Source organism: Centroberyx affinis, unplaced genomic scaffold (genome assembly GCF_046629955.1).
Source record: "Centroberyx affinis isolate AG114_WGS23_722 - 3 ecotype Tasmania unplaced genomic scaffold, CSIRO-AGI_Caff_v1 ptg001616l_1, whole genome shotgun sequence".
NCBI classification, from domain to species: Eukaryota; Metazoa; Chordata; class Actinopteri; order Beryciformes; family Berycidae; genus Centroberyx; species Centroberyx affinis.
The window spans coordinates 12,033-31,042 of record NW_027280057.1 but is presented as its reverse complement, the minus strand read 5'-3'; the positions used below and the strand labels follow the sequence as shown (position 1 = coordinate 31,042).

The following is a 19,010-nucleotide window of genomic DNA, read 5'->3' as shown; positions in this document are numbered from 1 at the left end:
TCACTTGCATTTTTTTATACATACATTTAAACCCTTGATAATAACCAGACATTAAATTGGGATTTTCTTTTTTATCGCCATGCTGCTCTTGCACGTGCCGACATTGTCCTTGGAGTAGTTAAGATGTAGAGTCTGAAGTGGTCTGGTATTAGAACTTGAAATGCAGATTCAGGTATCACAGAATATACAAGATGCATATTGGACTACTTCAATAACAGTTCTATTTGTGGCTTGTTCCTGCAGGTGCCAATGAGACGAAGACTGACCAGACTAATGAGGAAGTTACTGTTCCTGTTCCTGCCCCCGCCCCCGCCACCGCCACCACCCCCACCCTCCCCACCACCTCGACCATCCCCACCACCTCGGAGGAGCTGCAGCCACCGACCGCCAAGGAGCACAAACCAAGCAAAAAGAGCAACTCTGCAGGTCTGCAAACCCGCAGACCGGGGGACGAGTCGGACAGCGACTTTGAGTCTGACCCTCCTTCCCCTAAAAGCAGTGAGGATGAGGAGCCCGAGGAGGACGAAGGCCTGAACAGTGAGCACGGAGAGTTCAACGATGACACCGAGCCGGAGAATCTGGGACAGAGGCCGCTGCTGATGGACTCCGAGGAAGAGGCCGAGGAAGATGACGACAAGCACAGCTCCGATTCGGACTATGACCCCAACAGGGCCAAAGGCCGTTCAAAGAAACTTCCGGTTGCCAAAGCGGCCGCCCGCAGGAGTCCTCGAGGGGACTCCGGCATGACCCTGATCACCCCTCCTGATTCTCCCAGTGGAGGTGCAAGAGCGGCACCAACTGATGACGCTGTGGATGTTTTTGGTGCTGTCCCTTTCCTCGGGGGAACCTCCCCCACCGGGCCTTCAGAAAGCACGGACATCTTCGCCAAAGCGCCTTTCAGACAAGTCAGCCATGAGCAGCAAGCCATGGAGGAGTTTGATGTTTTCACCAAAGCGCCATTCAGCCGGAACCTCTCCAAGTCGGGCAAGAGCGGCGGCGATGTTCCCATGGGCCAAACCCCGCCGATCTCCCCCGAGGGCATAGATATTTTTGGCTTCTCCCCCTTCCAGCCGGGCCCCACCGCGCCGCCTCCCACCACCTCCAGGAGCGCAGAAGATATCTTTCGGCAACCTTTCGAGGAGGCGGCCAGCCCGCAGCAGCAAAGGCTGAAACAGCGCAGCCTCCAGAAGCTGTCTTCACGCCAGAGAAAAACCAAGCAGGAGTCCGGCGCCGGCGGCAGCAACGGCAAGCGTCACCACGGTACGCCGACCGGAGGCCGGAAGACCAACAAGCCCACCTTCCGCACACCGGAGCGAGTCCGCAGGCACAAGAAGGTCGGCCGGAGAGACTCGCAGAGCAGCAACGAGTTCCTCAGCACCTCTGACTCTAAAGAGAACATCAGTGTTGATATAACCATGGCTGAGGGAAAAGACAAAGGAGCTTCTCTACCGGTGGACGATCCTCTGTTGGACCCCTTCGGAGCCAAACCCTTCCACCCACCGGACGGCGGCCGGCACGGCCCGTATCAAGGCCTCGGCGACGGCAAGAGCGACATGGGCTCGGCCAACGGCAAGTCCTGGACAGGTTCCCTTCACGGCGCGCTCGGAGAAAGCGACATCATGGATGATTTTGGGGCGGTGCCCTTCACAGAACTCGTTGTCCACGGCGGACCCCAGCAGCAGCAGCAGCAGACCACGCAGCCGGTGGAGCTCGATCCCTTCGGGGCCGCGCCTTTCCCTTCGAAGCAGTGACCATCTCGTCCCGTCTTCCCCGGCGCACCGCTCAAATGTCAATCAGTCAAAATGCCCACAGCCGAAGCGACCTCGGAGGTTTCGGTTCGGTAACAGTGAGTACTATTTTCAACCAAACACGGAAGGACAAGCTAACAATGTCCCCCAACGGCTTTCTAAGAACATTTTAATACGTCACGGTTTGAATAACAAAACGTAAATCCTGTGGAGTTATGGGTGATTTATTCCAGGCTCTGGCTCTGTATGCATATCTCTCGCCTGTACCCGTATGCTGAGAAGCCTTTTATGCTGCATCGTTAACGCTTGTAGAGAGACGTTTGAACCAGGAGAAACGGAAAAAGGAAAATCCACTCAAGATCGTACTGTGATTATAAGCTTGCTCGATGTTTTGACCGCTTGACTCGCTGCAAAAAGCTATTCATAGTTTATGGCCTGCCTTCTGATCTACCGATACAATTTTTTTTTTAGCACCGTAAAGCCTTACCTGAGCATGGCTCCGCCTTGCTGCACAGTACCTCGGAAACCACGACACAAGCGGCCAGCCCTGCCCTTCTGTGTCAGTGGAATTGTTTGGGAGTAGTCCTTAACCACTTTATTTCATTCTTATTAGACCTTTCTCTATGCATAATTTTACAGTAGTCTTGACACAGCAGATGGTGGCTGTGATTTGTGTTGCATTACACTTGGAAATACTAGAAGGGATTCGTTTTCTTTGTACTTCCTATAAAAAAAAAAAAGGTGGATCTGTTAATTGGGAGAGTTTTTAATTTAGGCTCTTAACTGTTTTCTATGTTTTGTTTTTCTAGCAGTAAACCTGTGTGTAAGTACTGTGTTAAGTTTTTTTTTTTTTTTTTAAAGTTATAACTCGACACATTCTATTAGAAATGAGGAAGAAATAAAATGCAGAAGCCACATTGAATCACTAGTCTAGGGTTTGCGTTTTAAGAACTTCGACCCCTGCGAAACGAACTTCACTTACAAGCTACTTAAGTGCACTCTCAACATTCAATTTCCAAAATTGTTTAAGCTTAGGATGAATGAGATTTACAGCATCAGTTAACAGCAGTCTTTCCTCTCAGGAGGAAGGGAAAGCGTCGGACTCATAAAGGGAAAACCTTCAGTACCCTCTGAGAAATCTGTGTGATTTGAAATCAGGTCATGTGTCTGGATGAATGCACTTTTCAGCATTGAATTCTTCCACTGTCTTGTCCCCGAGTCACATGTTCAGACTTGGTCTAGTTCTTTGTTCTATATAGATGGCCTTAAGCACTGCATTTACCAACCATTGGCACATTCATTTGGAGTAACTGCAGGTCGCTGTGTTTTCACCAATGGAACCATTTGATACAACCATTTTCCATCTTTTTTTTTTTTTTTTTCAAGAGGGTAAATCTTTTATTGTATTTATCATGCTATACTGCTGTTTGATGCAATAAAAAAAGACTCATCTCAGTGCAGTTCTTTAAAGTGGATGTTTCTCAAGTATAATTTAACACTTTTTTTTTTTTTGGACAATACATGGTTGATTTTATTTAGAGTCAAGTTCAGCACTCAGGTCATAAAAATCAACATACAAAATTTGTCATAAACAGAGCTGCTACAAAATGAGTCTTGGGACACTCGACTGACTTTTCTCTCAAACCTCATCGGAAAAAGACGACAAAGTGTTTTTCTAGAAACCGTTACACACACACACACACACACACACACACACCAGCTTCATAAGGAAGAGTATAAATACAGAACAACAAGAAGTAGATTCAATCTTAAGTCGTAACACCAGAGAACATTTGTCTCCATCTAAAACTTACAAGCATTAAATAGCACACTACACAAATGACTTTCATTCCAAAATGAGATAGCTACCATTTGAAAAAACACCTAAACTAATGAAAGGAGTGCTGGCTAGAAAACAGTAAAGCGTGTTGGACATTATTTAAGTTATTAGCCACGTTAAGACCCTTGCTTAGAAAATTTGTGACATTTAAGAGAATGTAGTCATTTCTATTTTTTGAAATATTACACAATGATTGCCAGGCTTCCTCTCTCTTTCCAAGATGGATGTATAGCGTTTTGGAATGAAACCATTAAAATACAGAACAGTTGTCACCTTTAACATTGCACATCACCCTAAACGGGTTCAAGAAGTACTGTGGATCCTCTTAGGCAAGGCAGCAAAAGCAGTTTTTTTTTTTTGTTCAGACGCTACAAGACCCTCTGTAGTAGTTACTATTATAATGCTAAATATAAAAAGCACTGGATTCAAGTCATTTAAATCCACAGTAGATCATAGGGCTGCACAATACTGAGAAAAATCATATTGCCATTGCGATATGAACTGCAGTGCATGAGGACGCAGGTTTTTCTGCTTCATTTTTGCAAAAAATGGGGAAAAAATAACTTGAAAAATTTAAGTTTCTCTGACTCAATTTGCAGGCCAAGGACTTTTTAATAAGCAGTCTGAAACACTCTTACATTCCAGTAGTCAGCATTGTGAATCTGAGGAGTGTTTTTTTTTTTTTTCTAAATTCTTGTGCAGCCCTAATAGATAATATGAATATGAATGACAGTTTGATCAAACACACTGTACACAGAGTCAGTCCAGGCCGACTGAAGAGAACATGATCAGACAGAGAGTCCTGGTACTTACATACTGCAGCTCATGAGTCTTTGCAGTACCCGTGTTCAACATGCGTAGTAAAATATCACCGTCCTCAACAGAAAGAAACAGACATCAATACTGAACATGTCGAGTTACAGTTCATCTCACTCTAAACTTAGCTTGACTTCTGAGCAACATCACACAATAACTTAAGAACAAAGGACAAAAAAAGAAAAAAAAACCCTACATGTGTCATAAAAAAGTGATTAGAAATAGTTTTGAGTTTTATGGATCTACATCTTTGGTTTGTATTGATTATGTCCAATGTTGTGTATCTTATTTTAGCTCCTTTTACTCAGGAAAAAACAGGATTAACCTTATGGTCTTACTTTTAATGACATTTTCAATATAATGACTAAGTAATGAACAGTGGCTCTCAACCACTTTAGTTTGCAACATCCCAAAAACAAAGATGTCTGCTCACAACCCCCCCGATGTTCGTGTTACTGTGCAGAACGGTGAACTTTAACAGCTAATGATTTTTTTTTTTTTTTTTTCCCTTTTCAGGACATTTTACTCGACTCATTATTAGAAGAAGCCTCAAGGCTGTAACTTGTCTTCAAAGAACAAGCTTTTTTATTACAAAGATTACAAACATTAATACATAAATTTGTATATTCAAAATAGATTTTTTTTCACGATCCAGGTTGAGAACCACTGGCTTCTAAACGATAAAATGGGCATTACATTAACAAAACTTGACAGTTCATTTAACAGGAGCTACATGATGTGCAATACACAGGCACTTATAAAAAAATATGGGATCTCTCATGATTCTCAGGGATTGTGATTTGGACACAGAAACGGACAGAAATGATGCCTTGAAGGATTTTGTAGTAATCTGAATCTGAAAGCAGTGCGGCCGCCTCGCATTTTAGAGATTCTGTATTTGGTCTGCAGAGAGTCTCAGTGGTTTGTTGGCGGTGACGGTCTAGTGATCAAATGACCACCAATCACAGGCCAGTACATTCTGAACATGTCTTGTTCAGTATTGACAGGTACCCAACCAACTTAGAGGTCCTGTTCTACTGATACTGTACTGGTTAAAACATCTTTACACCGTCACCTCACAGGTAAAAAGGTCACAGGTTTGATTCCCGGCTCTGGCCCTGTGTGTGTTCGCCTCGGTTTCCTCCCACATCCCAAACACAAGCAGGTCAGGTGGACTGGAGACTCTGAACTGCCCACAGGTATGAATGAGACTGAGACTGTGAGACCTGTCCCTGCCTTCTACCCAGTGCATGCTGGGATACGCTCCAGCTCCCTGCAACCATAGGAACAAGTGGGTAAAGAAAATGAACGGTTAAAATAGTAATAACTATTTTAAACACTTTTTAAAAATTCTGAAATCCTTCAGTCATCAACGCGTCGGATGAATCTGATGCCGAGCGACTCCAGCAGCAGAGTGAGTTTTGGCCCCCGGGGACCAAAGCTAAACAGTTCAGCTCCCCGACCCGCTGGCAGGCCGGGACGGTCCTAGCTAGGCGTGCTGGGGGAAGTCGGGGCAGGGCCGGCTGTGCCTGTAGGCCATGATGAAGCCGGACGACTGGTGCCACCAGTAGAACATCAGCACCAGCAGCACGTGCCACACCTGGTGGCTGGAGCCCAGGTAGTTCAGCTGACCTGCGGCACACAGACAGCAATGTTACAGAGGAGGCAAAAAATAAATAAATAAAAAAGATTCAGATTCAGACGCTTTTTCTAAGGCTGCACAATATTGACACAAAACAACAGGCACTTGAGCTGTATACTGTCTCAGCATAACCATGACTTATTAAACCTAACCATTTATGCTAATGATGTCATTAATTAAGCTAAATAATGGACTAATTATAATTAGGCAATAAATATACAGCTCTGGAAAAAATTAAGAGACCACTGCAAAATTATCAGTTTCTCTGGTTTTACTATTTATAACTATGTGTTTGAGTAAAATGAACATTTTTGATTCATTCTATAAACTACTGACAACAGTTCTCCCAAATTCCAAATAAAAATACTGTCATTTAGAGCATTTATTTGCAGAAAATGACAACTGGTCAAAATGACAAAAAAGATGCAGTGTTTTCAGGTTAATTTTTTCCAGAGCTGTATTTGTCTTCACATAACACATGAACGGTATTAATATGAACTCTGTATCTTAAAGCATTATGGAGTTATAGTAGTTTCCAGAAAATCTGTTTTCCTCATTAATATGCAAATTTATGCAGAAAGGTGCTCTAAAATCTAATCAGATCACCTTCTCTATAGGGGGAACCTGTGGTGTAAGTGTGAAGTTTCTATCATGTATGGTTCGGGTTATTGTGACAGACACGTCACCATGACGACACACTGTTCCGCACCATGTACCATGGTGGAGGGACATAAAGTTATTTGTGATTTTGAGAGTATTTCCAGGGTTCCTTCACATTTTCCCTTTCAAAATTCCTGACTTTTCCAGAATCAAGACTTTCATTTCTTCACTGGATTTGAAGATTTTAGTTGGTATTCAATCTGATGCCTGCTGACAGCAGCTGGGCAACATGGCTGCCAGTCAGGCCACATCACTCTGTAGCTGAGGATCATCCTTCACAACAGATAACATCACAATATGTGAAACGACACTAGGTCTACAACCTCATGGACTTTTGAGTCTGATATGTATGAAGAAACAGTATTTTTGGTACTTTTTTCCAGACTTTTTGTGCAATTCCCAAAACTTTTCAAGACCTGGAAATTACCAAATTAATTATGAATACTTTTCCAGACCTGCATATGGATCCTGTTTGCACTCACACACTTTTTTCCAGCTAAAAATTTTGAAAAAAAATCGAATTTGCTGTGGTCGGATGAAATGGAAAAAATCCTCAAAATACATTTAGAAAGCTGGGAAACACCTTTCCCAATAAAACATAATTTCAGCTTTGAGTCTTTTGAACATTAGAACGATCAACATTGTGATTTTGATATTTTTCTCTGAACTGTGCAGCTGTGAAATGGACAAAGTGACTGACAGCGAACAACAGCGTAAGAAAAAAAAGAAGTGCTTACCTGGGAAGTAGCGTTCAGGGACTTTTGAGACGTAGAAAACGAAAGCTAACGCAGCGATGAAGTACATCCCCAGGACCCGAGGAACAAAAGCCTGAAGGAAAGAAACATCGATTCAGCTGAACAGGAACAAAAGACGACCTGAATATGCCTTTCTTCACATGACATGAACAGCTTCAAACAGTGTCTAATCAAACCACTGCTAAGTTAGTTTGTAAACAGGATTGTTAGAGGAAGTGTCACTTTATAGAAGCATGTAAACGGCTTCATAACTCTAAGACTACTGGCAATATTTGCATAATTGTGCAGAGAGTTGTCACGATAACAGAATTCCGACTTTGATACCAACACCAAGTTTAATATCTAAATATTTGATACCGCTACGGGAAAACAAGAAAAAGTCTTGGTCACTGAGATGCTTTGCTAAGTTTCTTGTGTGTTTCCTCAGGAGTTTCGATGTCGACCGGGTGTCTGTCGGCTCTATAAAATAGTGAAATAGTTCCATATTCGGCTCCTGGCACCAGTTTATCAACCGGTTCAGTTGGACCGGGACCAGTTCAAGACGTGACAGACTGTTTGATGCTGTTGAGTGTTTTCAGCTGTTTGACTGCAGTCTGCTGTCAGGAGCCAGACTGACACTCTGTCTATTCTAATCCTTTTTCTTACTCCTCTTCCTGTAACCGCTCCAGTCCTCCTGCCATCTGCACAAATACGCTGTGGAGGAGACGCCGACATGTCGTTTCAGCTCGCAGATCACATATGGTGATCTGCTATCTGTTGAAGGTTTACAACATTCAATAGTGAATTCAACTTTTTCACAACGGTATCAAAAGTAGTAGATGAATTCTGGTTATCGTGACAACGCTAATTGTGCGTATGTATGTTAAGTGTTAGGGATGAGATGATATGTTTATTTCACGATACGATTCGATACGCGATATGGGTGCTGTGAAGAATTATGTTTATTCTAGAGCTGCAACGATTAATCGATTAAACGATTAGTTGTCAACTATTAAATTAATTGCCAACTATTTTGATAATCGATTAATCGGATTGAGTAATTTGTTAAGAAAAATAAGTCAAAATTCTCTGATTCCAGCTTCTTAAATGTGAATATTTTCTGGTTTCTTTCCTCCTCTATGACAGTAAACTGAATATCTTTGGGTTGTGGACAAAACAAGACATTTGAGGACGTCATCTTGGGCTTTGGGAAACACTGATCCACATTTTTCACCGTTTTCTGACATTTTATAGACCAAACAACTAATCGATTAATCGAGAAAACAATCGACAGATTAATCGACAATGAAAATAATCGTTAGTTGCAGCCCTAGTTTATTCCTGAGCCACAAATCTTTATAGCAATGGCACTGGCTTGCCGGAATGTAAACAATTTAAAAATGTTATTACAAAGTGCAATATATGATATAATAATAATATAATTTCAATGGAGAGTTTGTGAAATTGTGACGGTCAAGCGTCTCATTTGTGATCACTACAGCAGAATAAAATAATAATAATAAAGTGAATAAAGTGATATATTGAATTTCGACATATCGTCCCGTCCCTAGTAAGGGGTTAGGGCTGGGCGATAATTCAATATTTTCGTTTATCGTCTTTCAGTGGAATCATATCGTGATGATATGAAGATATTTTGATATCGAGACACACATTTCTGCTGTCTGAATTGATGATGAGCAAATTTTACTTAAAAAAGTATGGTAGGAATATTATTTGAATATTTCTGTTTTGTTTGACATCACACCTAACATTACCATTCGGTTCAATGAGATTAACATTAATTTGATTATTTAACGTGATTTCGCATACATAAACCATATCGTGATATATATCGATATCGAGAAAAAATCCTTATGATTATCATGATATTGATTTCAACCATATCGCCCAGCCCTAGCTGAGGCCGCTCACCTGGACGAGCTCGGAGGAGAACCCCCCGGTGATCCAGACCCAGTGGACGGTGGGGATGAGACCGTAGCCGGCCACCGAGCAGAAGATGAGCGAGCGCAGACGCTTCCACTGCTTGCTGAGGTAATGAGGGTGGATCTGAGCGAAGAACACGGCCAGGATCATGGCCAGGACCGTCACCAGGTACACCTGACGCCAGTACTGAGGGACACAGACACAGAGACAGGGGAGGGCAGGTTCAGTTCAGTTCAGTTCAGTTCTTTATTATCCTGGATGGGAAACTTGGTCTGCAGTCAGGAGTCAACACAAAGTTTCCAGTTTGACATTACACAGCCTACAAATACACAACATAAAAAAGCTGTCAGACAGTATTTATTTCACCATCATCATGTTTAATGAGGTGATCATACTGCTGTCTCTTTTTTGCTATAATTAATTACTTTTCCTTTTTTTTTTTTTTTTTCTCTCTTTATTCCTTTACTCTGCTTTTCCTTTTCTTTTCGGTTTCTTTTAATATTCTTTTTACTTATTTTCTACTTTTCCCCCTCTTTATTTAACAGTATTACTTTACCTATTCATTTGTTTATATTGTTTTGTTCTTTCTAAACTTTTTTTGGGGGGTTTCATTACACTATATTGTAATTATGTATGATTGTTATTAAGGGAGACACTCCATAAGCCCCTCGGGGTTTCTTTGGTCTTCCTTGCACATGCTCTTTATGATGTTGGTATACATTATGGATATTTTCTTTGAATTACTCTTTTGTGCTAAATAAAATAAAAAAAAAAGAAAAAAAAAACATAAAACTCTACATAAAACTTGTTTATTGGACAGATTTTTGGTTAACTGCCAGTTTACCAAACTCCATGTTGGTACCAAAGTCCATGTGACTTTATTTTTAATTTTTTTAACAAGCCCTGGTTCATGTGCAGTGTGAACCTAAACGAACCAAATACACAAACGTCACAAAGTCAACTTTTCCACTGTGACTCAGACCAAAGGAAACAAACTGAAACTGTGATCACACCCTTAAACGCTGAGGAATCCACATCAAGATCATTTTTTTTTTTTTTTTCAGTTCGTCATATTTATCATGAATAAAACCCTAAAGTGCGTCCCCACTCCTAACGAGTTAATGTCTCAGTTTCTATAAGCGACTGTCTGTGTGCAGCCTCGACAGCCTTGTCCCTTCTGGGCATTAGTGGCGGTGTAGGCCTACGTCCAGTCACACATCCTCATGTGACGAGTCCTGCTGAATTTCACAGTGAATAAATTTGCACCGGGAACAAGGGCCCGCTTGGAATTAGCCAAGTTTTTGTAGCTCTACTCCCCGTATAGATAACAGACATCGTGTTCCTCTCTCCTCCAAATCTGCATTCTCAAAAACTCTGACGAGACAAGAGTTTTTACTGGCTAAATATAAAAAAAAATCGGTTCGCTTTAGGGACTTGGCTTGCCGCAGTAGTAGCCGCCCGAACGCGGAGCCCCAGTCTTGGCACGGGAAGGGGGGGGGCCTTCGCCGAGACGGCTCCCAGACTTGCGAACGTCATATGGTGGGGAACAGGAGTGACGGACCGCTCCGTGAACGCAGCCATCTGGTTTGGGCTGGAGCAGATTTCAGCTGCGTTCTGGGGGCAAAATAACCCGCCGCTTCCAATATGCGGGGGAAAGCGAACGGCGGTACAGCCAAACGCTTTAGGAAAAAAAAAAAGAAGAAGAAGAAGAAGAAGAAGAAGAAGAAGCAACCGGGAAAAAAAAATAAATAAAAAAAAAAAACCACACGGGTGGGCGGCTGGAATGAGGAACTGAAACTGGCTTGTGTCATCGGAGGCTGCGTTCCAAGCGGCGAGCGCGGCTAAGGTGTCGCACCGCTTATTCACCGGGAACAATGACTCCGTCAGGGAAGCCAGACTGTGGGCCGGAGTTCAGTTTTATTCAATTACCGCTTTTTCAAAAGGAGCTGCTGATGCCGAGCACAACTCCCGTCTCCAGGGAGCGAGCGGTTTAAGACGCGAACGCAAAGCAGCAGCCTGATCTGTGGAGACATGTTTGACGTTATTATTTACATTTATATTAGAGGTAATAAACGCATCGAGCTGACGGTGTTATGCAGAGTGAGATGCAATGAGAGCAATAGTAAAATAAGCTTCAACTCTCTGACAACAATAAAGAGCTAAAGGCAGAGCTACAGAACGCCGACAAGTAAGTAAAGAAATAAAAGAGAAGAAGAGAGACGGAGGTGGAAAGCAACTAAGAACATTTACTCAAGTTCTGGCACTTTACTTGAGTATTTCCATTCTGTGAGACTTTCCACTTTTCCTCCACTACATCTCAGAGGGAAATCTTGTTCTTTTCCCTCCACTACATTTATCTGCCGGCTGGAGTTACTAGTTACTTTGCAGAATAAGGTTTTACACGCAAAACATATGATGAGCTCATAAAATATGTTGCATTGTTAGAGTTTAAACTCTCCAACAGTATATGGAGCAGTTAGACCGACAACATTAAAATACTTCTGACAGGTTAATGCAGCAATAATTTAAAGAATGACGACTTTTACTTTTGATAGTTAAGTACATTTTGCTGCTAATACTTCTACACTTTTACTTAAGTAAACTTGTATTTTTCCAAACTTTTAAGTATTTTCCATTATTGTATTGCTACTTTTACTTAGGTAAAGGACCGGAGTACTTTCTCCACCACTGAAGAGAGGCAGATTGAGCACATTAGAGTGAGCAGAGGGAATATACTATATATGGGAACAGTGATATAATTCAGTGAGGTTATATTTGTTCTGCCTGTCATGTGCTGCTTTTAACTCGACTCCACACGGGCAAACAATAAGCTGTTTACAATTAAATTGAGCCTGACCATAATTAAATCAGAAAGAGAACTCGAGGAGAGCTTTTCACATTTTAGCTTTTAACTGACGTTCGTCGACAATTTACAATTTCCCATTTGGCAGACGCTTTTATCCAAAGTGATGTACATATGACAACGTTATTTATTTCTTGCAAAATCACTGAGGACGGCCCTCATTTGCAATAATGTCGAGATTACAATGATAAAGAAAAAACTAAATAAGACAAAACAAACAGAAAATGTCCAAATGGTTACAAGAGTATTGATACAAGAATATATCATGAAGAGATGAGTTTTCAAATTACAAAGCAAGTGACTCCTTGAATCTGAGCGGAGTACACAAGTGTTTGACCAAAGCTTTTTCTGTCGACTCCCTAACTGAGTGAATTTGTTCATTTTTGGCAAATGTCTTGGCAGACATGAACAAAGCAAAGTCAGGTGATCAGCGACAGGCTCTTTCCCCTCAGCTCAGGTTTGTTCCTGAACACAAATTTCAGAATCAATAACACAAACACTGGTTTACAACGAGTATCACGGTGGGGAAACAACACCCGTCTCCTCTCCCGGCCCCCTTGGCAGTTATCCCAGCGAAGTTTTGAGGTGCTATTCCTGTCTAGAAACCTAGCTGAGCGGTAAAACAGTGCAAGAATAGAGGTGAATATTCAGATTTACCAGCCACTGCGGCCTGTGAACACGTTAGTTTCCTCCCCTGCTTGGAATTAGAGCTGAAGGATTTTGAAAAAATATCTAATTGAGATTATTTTGACTGATATTGCAATTGCGATATGATTTGCGATATTAGAGGGAATGATAATTTTTACATAATTATTCTCATTTTCATTGAAAAACGTATTAAAATGATTATAGCGTGATTTTTGCGGGGATCTGTATCAAACAAAGATGTTTTCTTAAGTCTGTAGAATATGATGTGTAGGCCAGGACATCTCTGCAGCACCACAATATTTCATTTAAAATGGTATTTTGACACATTTCGCCTTTAACAAATATTGCCCCTCCTGCGATTTGAAAATTGCAGTAGGCCATATTGCGATTTTGATAAAACTTCGATTAATTGTTCAGCCCTACTTGAAATACACAATTAAGAGATCAAAATCCCTTAATTGTGTAATTAATTGGTGCGTAAAAAGAACCGGATATTACAGATTGAAAAGTCAGAGGTGAGACTCCACAGGCCTGAGACAAACCGAACTGAACTTACGTTATTGCAGTAGAAAGCGTAGAAGACTCCGGGGACGTAGCAGCCCAGGATGCCGATGGAAACGCCGGCGTAGTCCAGCGCCATCCAGCGGCGGCTGGTCTTCTCCGACCGGTGGCAGCAGAACAGGTGATAGCCCACCGAGCACAGCATGCACAGCTGAGGAGGGCAACAGCAACAGCAACTTCAACTTCACTGACTGTGTTTACATTCACAATAATAACCCGGTAACTGGGATAGAGCTGGAACAATTAATCGATTAGTTGTCAACTATTAAATGAATCGCCAACTATTTTGATAATCGATTAATCGGTTTGAGTAATTTTTTAAGAAAAATAAGTCAAAATTCTCTGATTCCAGCTTCTTAAATGTGAATATTTTCTGGTTTCTTTACTCCTCTATGACAGTAAACTGAATATCTTTGGGTTGTGGACAAAACAAGACATTTGAGGACGTCATCTTGGGCTTTGGGAAACACTGATCCACACTTTTCACCATTTTCTGACATTTTATAGACCAAACAACTAATCGATTAATCGAGCGAATAATTGACAGATTCATCGACAATGAAAATAATCGTTAGTTGCAGCCCTAAACTGGGAATAATCAGGTTATTGGGAATAATTCAATTGATGCGTTCACATGCTGCACACTAGTAATGCGATAAAAGGAAAACCTGGTTTACATGATTCAGTCAGAGTTGATTTCCCTCCTCAAAGAAGTGACGTAAAACTCAAACTTCCTGCCGGTTGATTTGGATTTTGAACATGGAGTCGCACAAAGCTTATTTTCATCTGGTCAGGTTTCTGTGTCTCAGTACTCTGCACTGCTTATGGTTACAGAACAGTTTAACATGCTGTTACATGTTTACTGCTTCTGGGGACGTTGTTCTCTATGCGGTTACGTTTACACTCATAACACACCTATTAACACACCTATCTGTGTTACGTTTACACTCATAACACACCTATTAACACACCTATCTGTGTTACGTTTACACTCATAACACACCTATTAACACACCTATCTGTGTTACGTTTACACTCATAACACACCTATTAACACAGCTATCTGTGTTACGTTTACACTCATAACACACCTATTAACACACCTATCTGTGTTACGTTTACACTCATAACACACCTATTAACACACCTATCTGTGTTACGTTTACACTCATAACACACCTATTAACACACCTATCTGTGTTACGTTTACACTCATAACACACCTAGCTAACACACCTAGCTGTGTTAATCAGATTTCTCATATAATGTAATAATGGCCTTTATCAGATTAAGGAAATCGCACTATGCTGTTTACATGAACACTTGAGTAATCGGGAATATTAGTGTGCATGTAAAGGCTCTCATTGATCTCCAATGGGATTACATATAGACAGCAATACAACAAACAGAAAATATTACAGATTAAAGATGACAGTTCCAACGCATTTTCCATTTCAAAATTCCAGACTTTTTCCAATTTTGAATTTCAAAAATTTTGATTTGAGGACTTTGGTCGGTGTTCAAAATGATGTATGCAAGTGAACGAGGGTTTAAACTCAGTTTTTCAGACCTGCTGCAGTGTTTCCCATATAATCTCAACATTCGGGCGGCCTGTCCAGGTAATTTAGCAGCCGCCCGTGTAACCTTTTGTTTTAAATTAATTTCATTTCAGGGGTTGCGATGCATTAAGCTGGCATCTAAACCTGCCGTTTCTCATCGCCCCCCTGGCTGCTTCAGTAACCTGCCAACCTGTGGGAAACCTGTGGGAAACCTGTGGGAAACCTGTGGGAAAGCTATGGGAAACCTGCGGGAAACCTGTGGGAAACCTGTGGGAAACCTGCGGGAAAGAGACTGTACCTGGAGGCAGAAGAGGCCTATGGAGTAGATGACGTAGTCCTCTCTGGAGGCGCCGGTGGCTGGCAGCACCGCGGCCATGTTGTACACACCCAGACAGAAGAAGAGCAGGAAGCCCAGCAGATGGCTCCAGATATTCACCGTCTCATTGGACAGGATGAAGAGGCTGGGGGAGGGGAGGAAACACATGAACATACAGACTATTTACACTCATGACAGGCAGGACAAATTCACACCAGCCTTCAGCCAAAAGTTTACCTATTCAGTGTTTCACACACAGTTTGGCAGTTTATTTCGGTGGTGGCAGGCTCTGGTCTTTATTGCTCTATTCAAATAATAATGGGCTCAATGTTTTTTCAGTTGTGTGTACATTTCCACGCAGATTATATTTTACCTGTATTTTTATTGATATTTCACTCAGCTATTATACTCCCATCCAATTACCACTAGTGTAGTGAAGCAAATATAACATACAGCCAACATATCATCACCCCAACATATCATGTAGACCAACACCATGTGCTGCATCAAAGGCAAAATGAATTATGGTTGTTGTAGTTCACTAATACACTTTTGGTGCTTGACAGAAGCAAATCTTTGATATTTTCATAGACTATGTCAATTACAAGACAAGATTTACCTGTGGGAGCTGCTCAAATATAGTCAATATGTGGGAAGCCACTTCAGTAGGTAACCAACTATTGTTTGGGGACTCTTCTCTATATGAATATGGCTAGAGTAATAGAGGAAAATGTCTCGGTAATTTTGCATACCAGCAACTGTAGCAATGGACGAAAACTAGGTTAGTTTCCTAACCTGCTTATAACATTTCATCCACCTGTTCTACTCCTGATCTGATTCTGAATTAACCGCTTTATTCTTCAGGTTTAGCTTCTCTTTAATGCACTTGAGTAACGTAAAGGGGCGTAACACTACGCACACTGTTGGAATAAACACCAGAGTAAAGAATAAGTAAGCTGGCTAACATGGCATAATACTGCAGCCTCAGTGTACGCAGCATTATTTGTGCATGACTGTATAATTTTAGTTTGCACAATTAACAATCCTAAAAATCACCAATAAATCCTTTCATTTCACTTAGAACACTCAGTGTAGTTTAAGATGATCAAAATGGTGTTTTACAATTTATGACAAAACAGCAATAAAGTGTAAGCAGTAAGTATGCAACAGACATCTTAAGTGTTGTTGAGCAAGACAGTAGTAGACCCCACACTCTGACAGGGGGCAAGAGAAAAGACAGTTTCTCCTTTGGGGATTAATAAAGTGTCACAGAGAAATATTAATGGTTTTGTTCCCAAAATCCTTGAGGCTAATAACTGCTTGATATTGTGATCATGATTATCAGTCAAATTAAGTGGGACCATCATTTCAGCCATAATCACGCAGGCCTGGGATGAAGTAGGCAGTTCAGCAGGTGAACAGCCGACACTCCACACTGCTGCCTTATGCATTCAAACACTGATTTTCTCCCGTTCTCAGTGATTCACCTTTTGATGCAGAGTCTGGAGGGCAGGTAGGCCCTGTAGCCGTCTGTGATGTACGGGTTCTCCCTCAGAAACACTGGGATCTGCTCGTAGGTGTACAGCCGAATGCCCCGGGGCACCAGCACCGGCCAGTACTGGTAACTGCCCAGCTCGATGTAGTGAGCGGTCTGGGCGCTCTTCTGCAGCTTCTGAGGCATGGCCGAGGCAGCGGAGTTCACCTTCGTCTGAACTGAAGCTGGAAAGACAAAGTTAGGTTCAGATCAGATGTACTCAAGGCAGTACCTTAGATAACAAGAGTCTGAGTAACCATAGCAGCATGATGGGAAATTAACACCAACCGAATACTGTTACATTTTGGCTGTGGCTTGTTTGTCTAGCCACTGTAGCAAATAACCAGTCTTCATGGGGAAGTTCTATTCTATTCTAAAAATCCAGATGGCTGGTTAAATAGCTTAATTGACAAGTACATTTTGGAATGTACCAGCCACTGTGGCCGGTGGGATAAACTTTTCTTCCCCGGCCAGCAGTAAGATTAGACAAATTGGTCGTGATATGCTAATTTCAACTATCTATATTATAGAGTCATGTCAACAACTGAGCAAAAAGTGCAGACCGAGGTAACGCTAGTCCGTTACTTTCCCCCCCAATGTATATGAAAGAAACTGACGGAGCTAACATTAGCTAGCAAGCTAGTTAGCTACTAAGCTAGCCCAAACTGGTCCCAAATATAATCTCATGCTAACTACATTAGCTAGCTACAGCCTTAGCTCCGATACGCCCCGTTCTCTGTATGGTGAAAAAGTAACACAAACCTCCGTTCAAAAACCTGTCACTTTAATGTGGCCTTGCTTACTGATAAGCGTACACACCTCCTAAAACATGATTCAAGACTTTTTCCGAATCATCAGGATCCACTCTTTAGGTCGGCAGGCATCCAATACACCAAGCAATATTTGTCAATAAAATTTAAACTTTTACAAAAAGTACGTCAGTAATTTCCACAATATTCCTCCACCGAAGTAAGGCTAAATTTCACCGTGGATGGCGGTGGCGAGCAGGGTGAACTGATTCTAAAAGTTTATACTTTATTAAAATAAAGTGCTGCTTGGTAAATAACGTGTATGCCGAATTTCTCCTAAGACCATAACCCTTCGGAAAAGCTCTTATGTCAGGTTCTACCAAGTATATACAATTGTCGGTAAGCAAATTAATCTTAAACTCAGATTTTTTAATCCAGTTTGGCATTTAGGGGCTAACTACAGCCTGAGCCACTGGTTTTAACAGGCTAATACAGGCTAGCTAAGACGCCGCTTTGTTAGAGCCAAGGAATCAATAACAGACTTACCTTTTAATTTGGTGTATGTGCAGTTGGTGCCATTTTGGGGCTTATAATAGTTACTATACATTTGTATAAATACTTCAACATTAATTTACAAAACAACACAATCTTTAGCAAGTTTCATGGTCTCTCACATCTTCCAAATCATCAGAGACGTCATTCGTGATGGACCAATGGACCCCGTTCAGCGCGCCCGAGAAGTGCCTGACCAAAAAAAAAAAACAAGCTCCTGGGCAAACCAGGTGAGGGAAAACTGTTACAATGTAATCTTTATTGATTGTGTTATGAAAATGCTTTCCTCTGCTTGTTCTCCATCTGTATATCGATACAGGTTGGTATTCATACTCATATAGGCAGCTTTGCATTTTGCCTGCTAGATTGGAATATACAGTAATATATTGTTAAGAATTAAATGGTAATTTAATATTACATGGCACTGTACAAGTTTTGCCTGTATCTATATGTAGCACTATAAACACACTCTAGTGGGACTCTAATAGCCTAATTATCTGAATGTAACAGTATGCCTATACTCTAACAATAATAATAATTTTCTTGGACAAGAAGTCAAGATAGCCTGATAAATTTCCAGCTAGTCTATAAATTATTATTGTTATTATTATTATTATTATTATTAGTAGTAGTAGTAGTAGTAGTAGTAGTAGTAGTAGTAGCAGTAGTAGTAGTAGTAGCAGTAGTAGTAGTAGTAGTAGCAGTAGTATTTACAATGATTTAAATCTAATGTGAAGAGGTTAGACTAGCTAAATCAGTGTCATCCATTAAATCACTTCTCAAGGCAGGGTAGCACATGATGACCAGTGGAAAGCGTACTAGAATATCTCCTAGTACTCTTTGT

General features: G+C 41.4%; 2 protein-coding genes across 2 annotated transcripts in view; one reads left to right on the top strand and one right to left on the bottom strand.

Annotated features, from left to right (window-relative positions):
• The window catches only part of bmp2k (BMP2 inducible kinase), a 68,128-nt gene extending 64,859 nt beyond the window's left edge, over positions 1–3,269 (top strand). Inside the window, exon 18 of the mRNA XM_071528089.1 lies at positions 304–3,269. Within this exon, the coding sequence (XP_071384190.1) occupies positions 304–1,751 (1,448 nt within the window). The 3' untranslated portion in view covers positions 1,752–3,269. The remainder of the gene's footprint in view (positions 1–303) is intronic.
• LOC139651246 (progestin and adipoQ receptor family member 3-like) lies at positions 3,265–18,297 on the bottom strand. The gene is made up of 7 exons (XM_071528090.1): positions 18,161–18,297; positions 16,819–17,050; positions 15,314–15,476; positions 13,452–13,607; positions 9,373–9,570; positions 7,444–7,534; positions 3,265–6,036 (listed from the first exon to the last, which is right to left on the bottom strand). The coding sequence occupies exons 1-7, from the start codon at positions 18,219–18,221 to the stop codon at positions 5,894–5,896; spliced, it is 1,044 nt and encodes a 347-aa protein (XP_071384191.1). The 5' UTR covers positions 18,222–18,297; the 3' UTR covers positions 3,265–5,893.
• Positions 18,298–19,010: the final 713 nt, after the last annotated feature.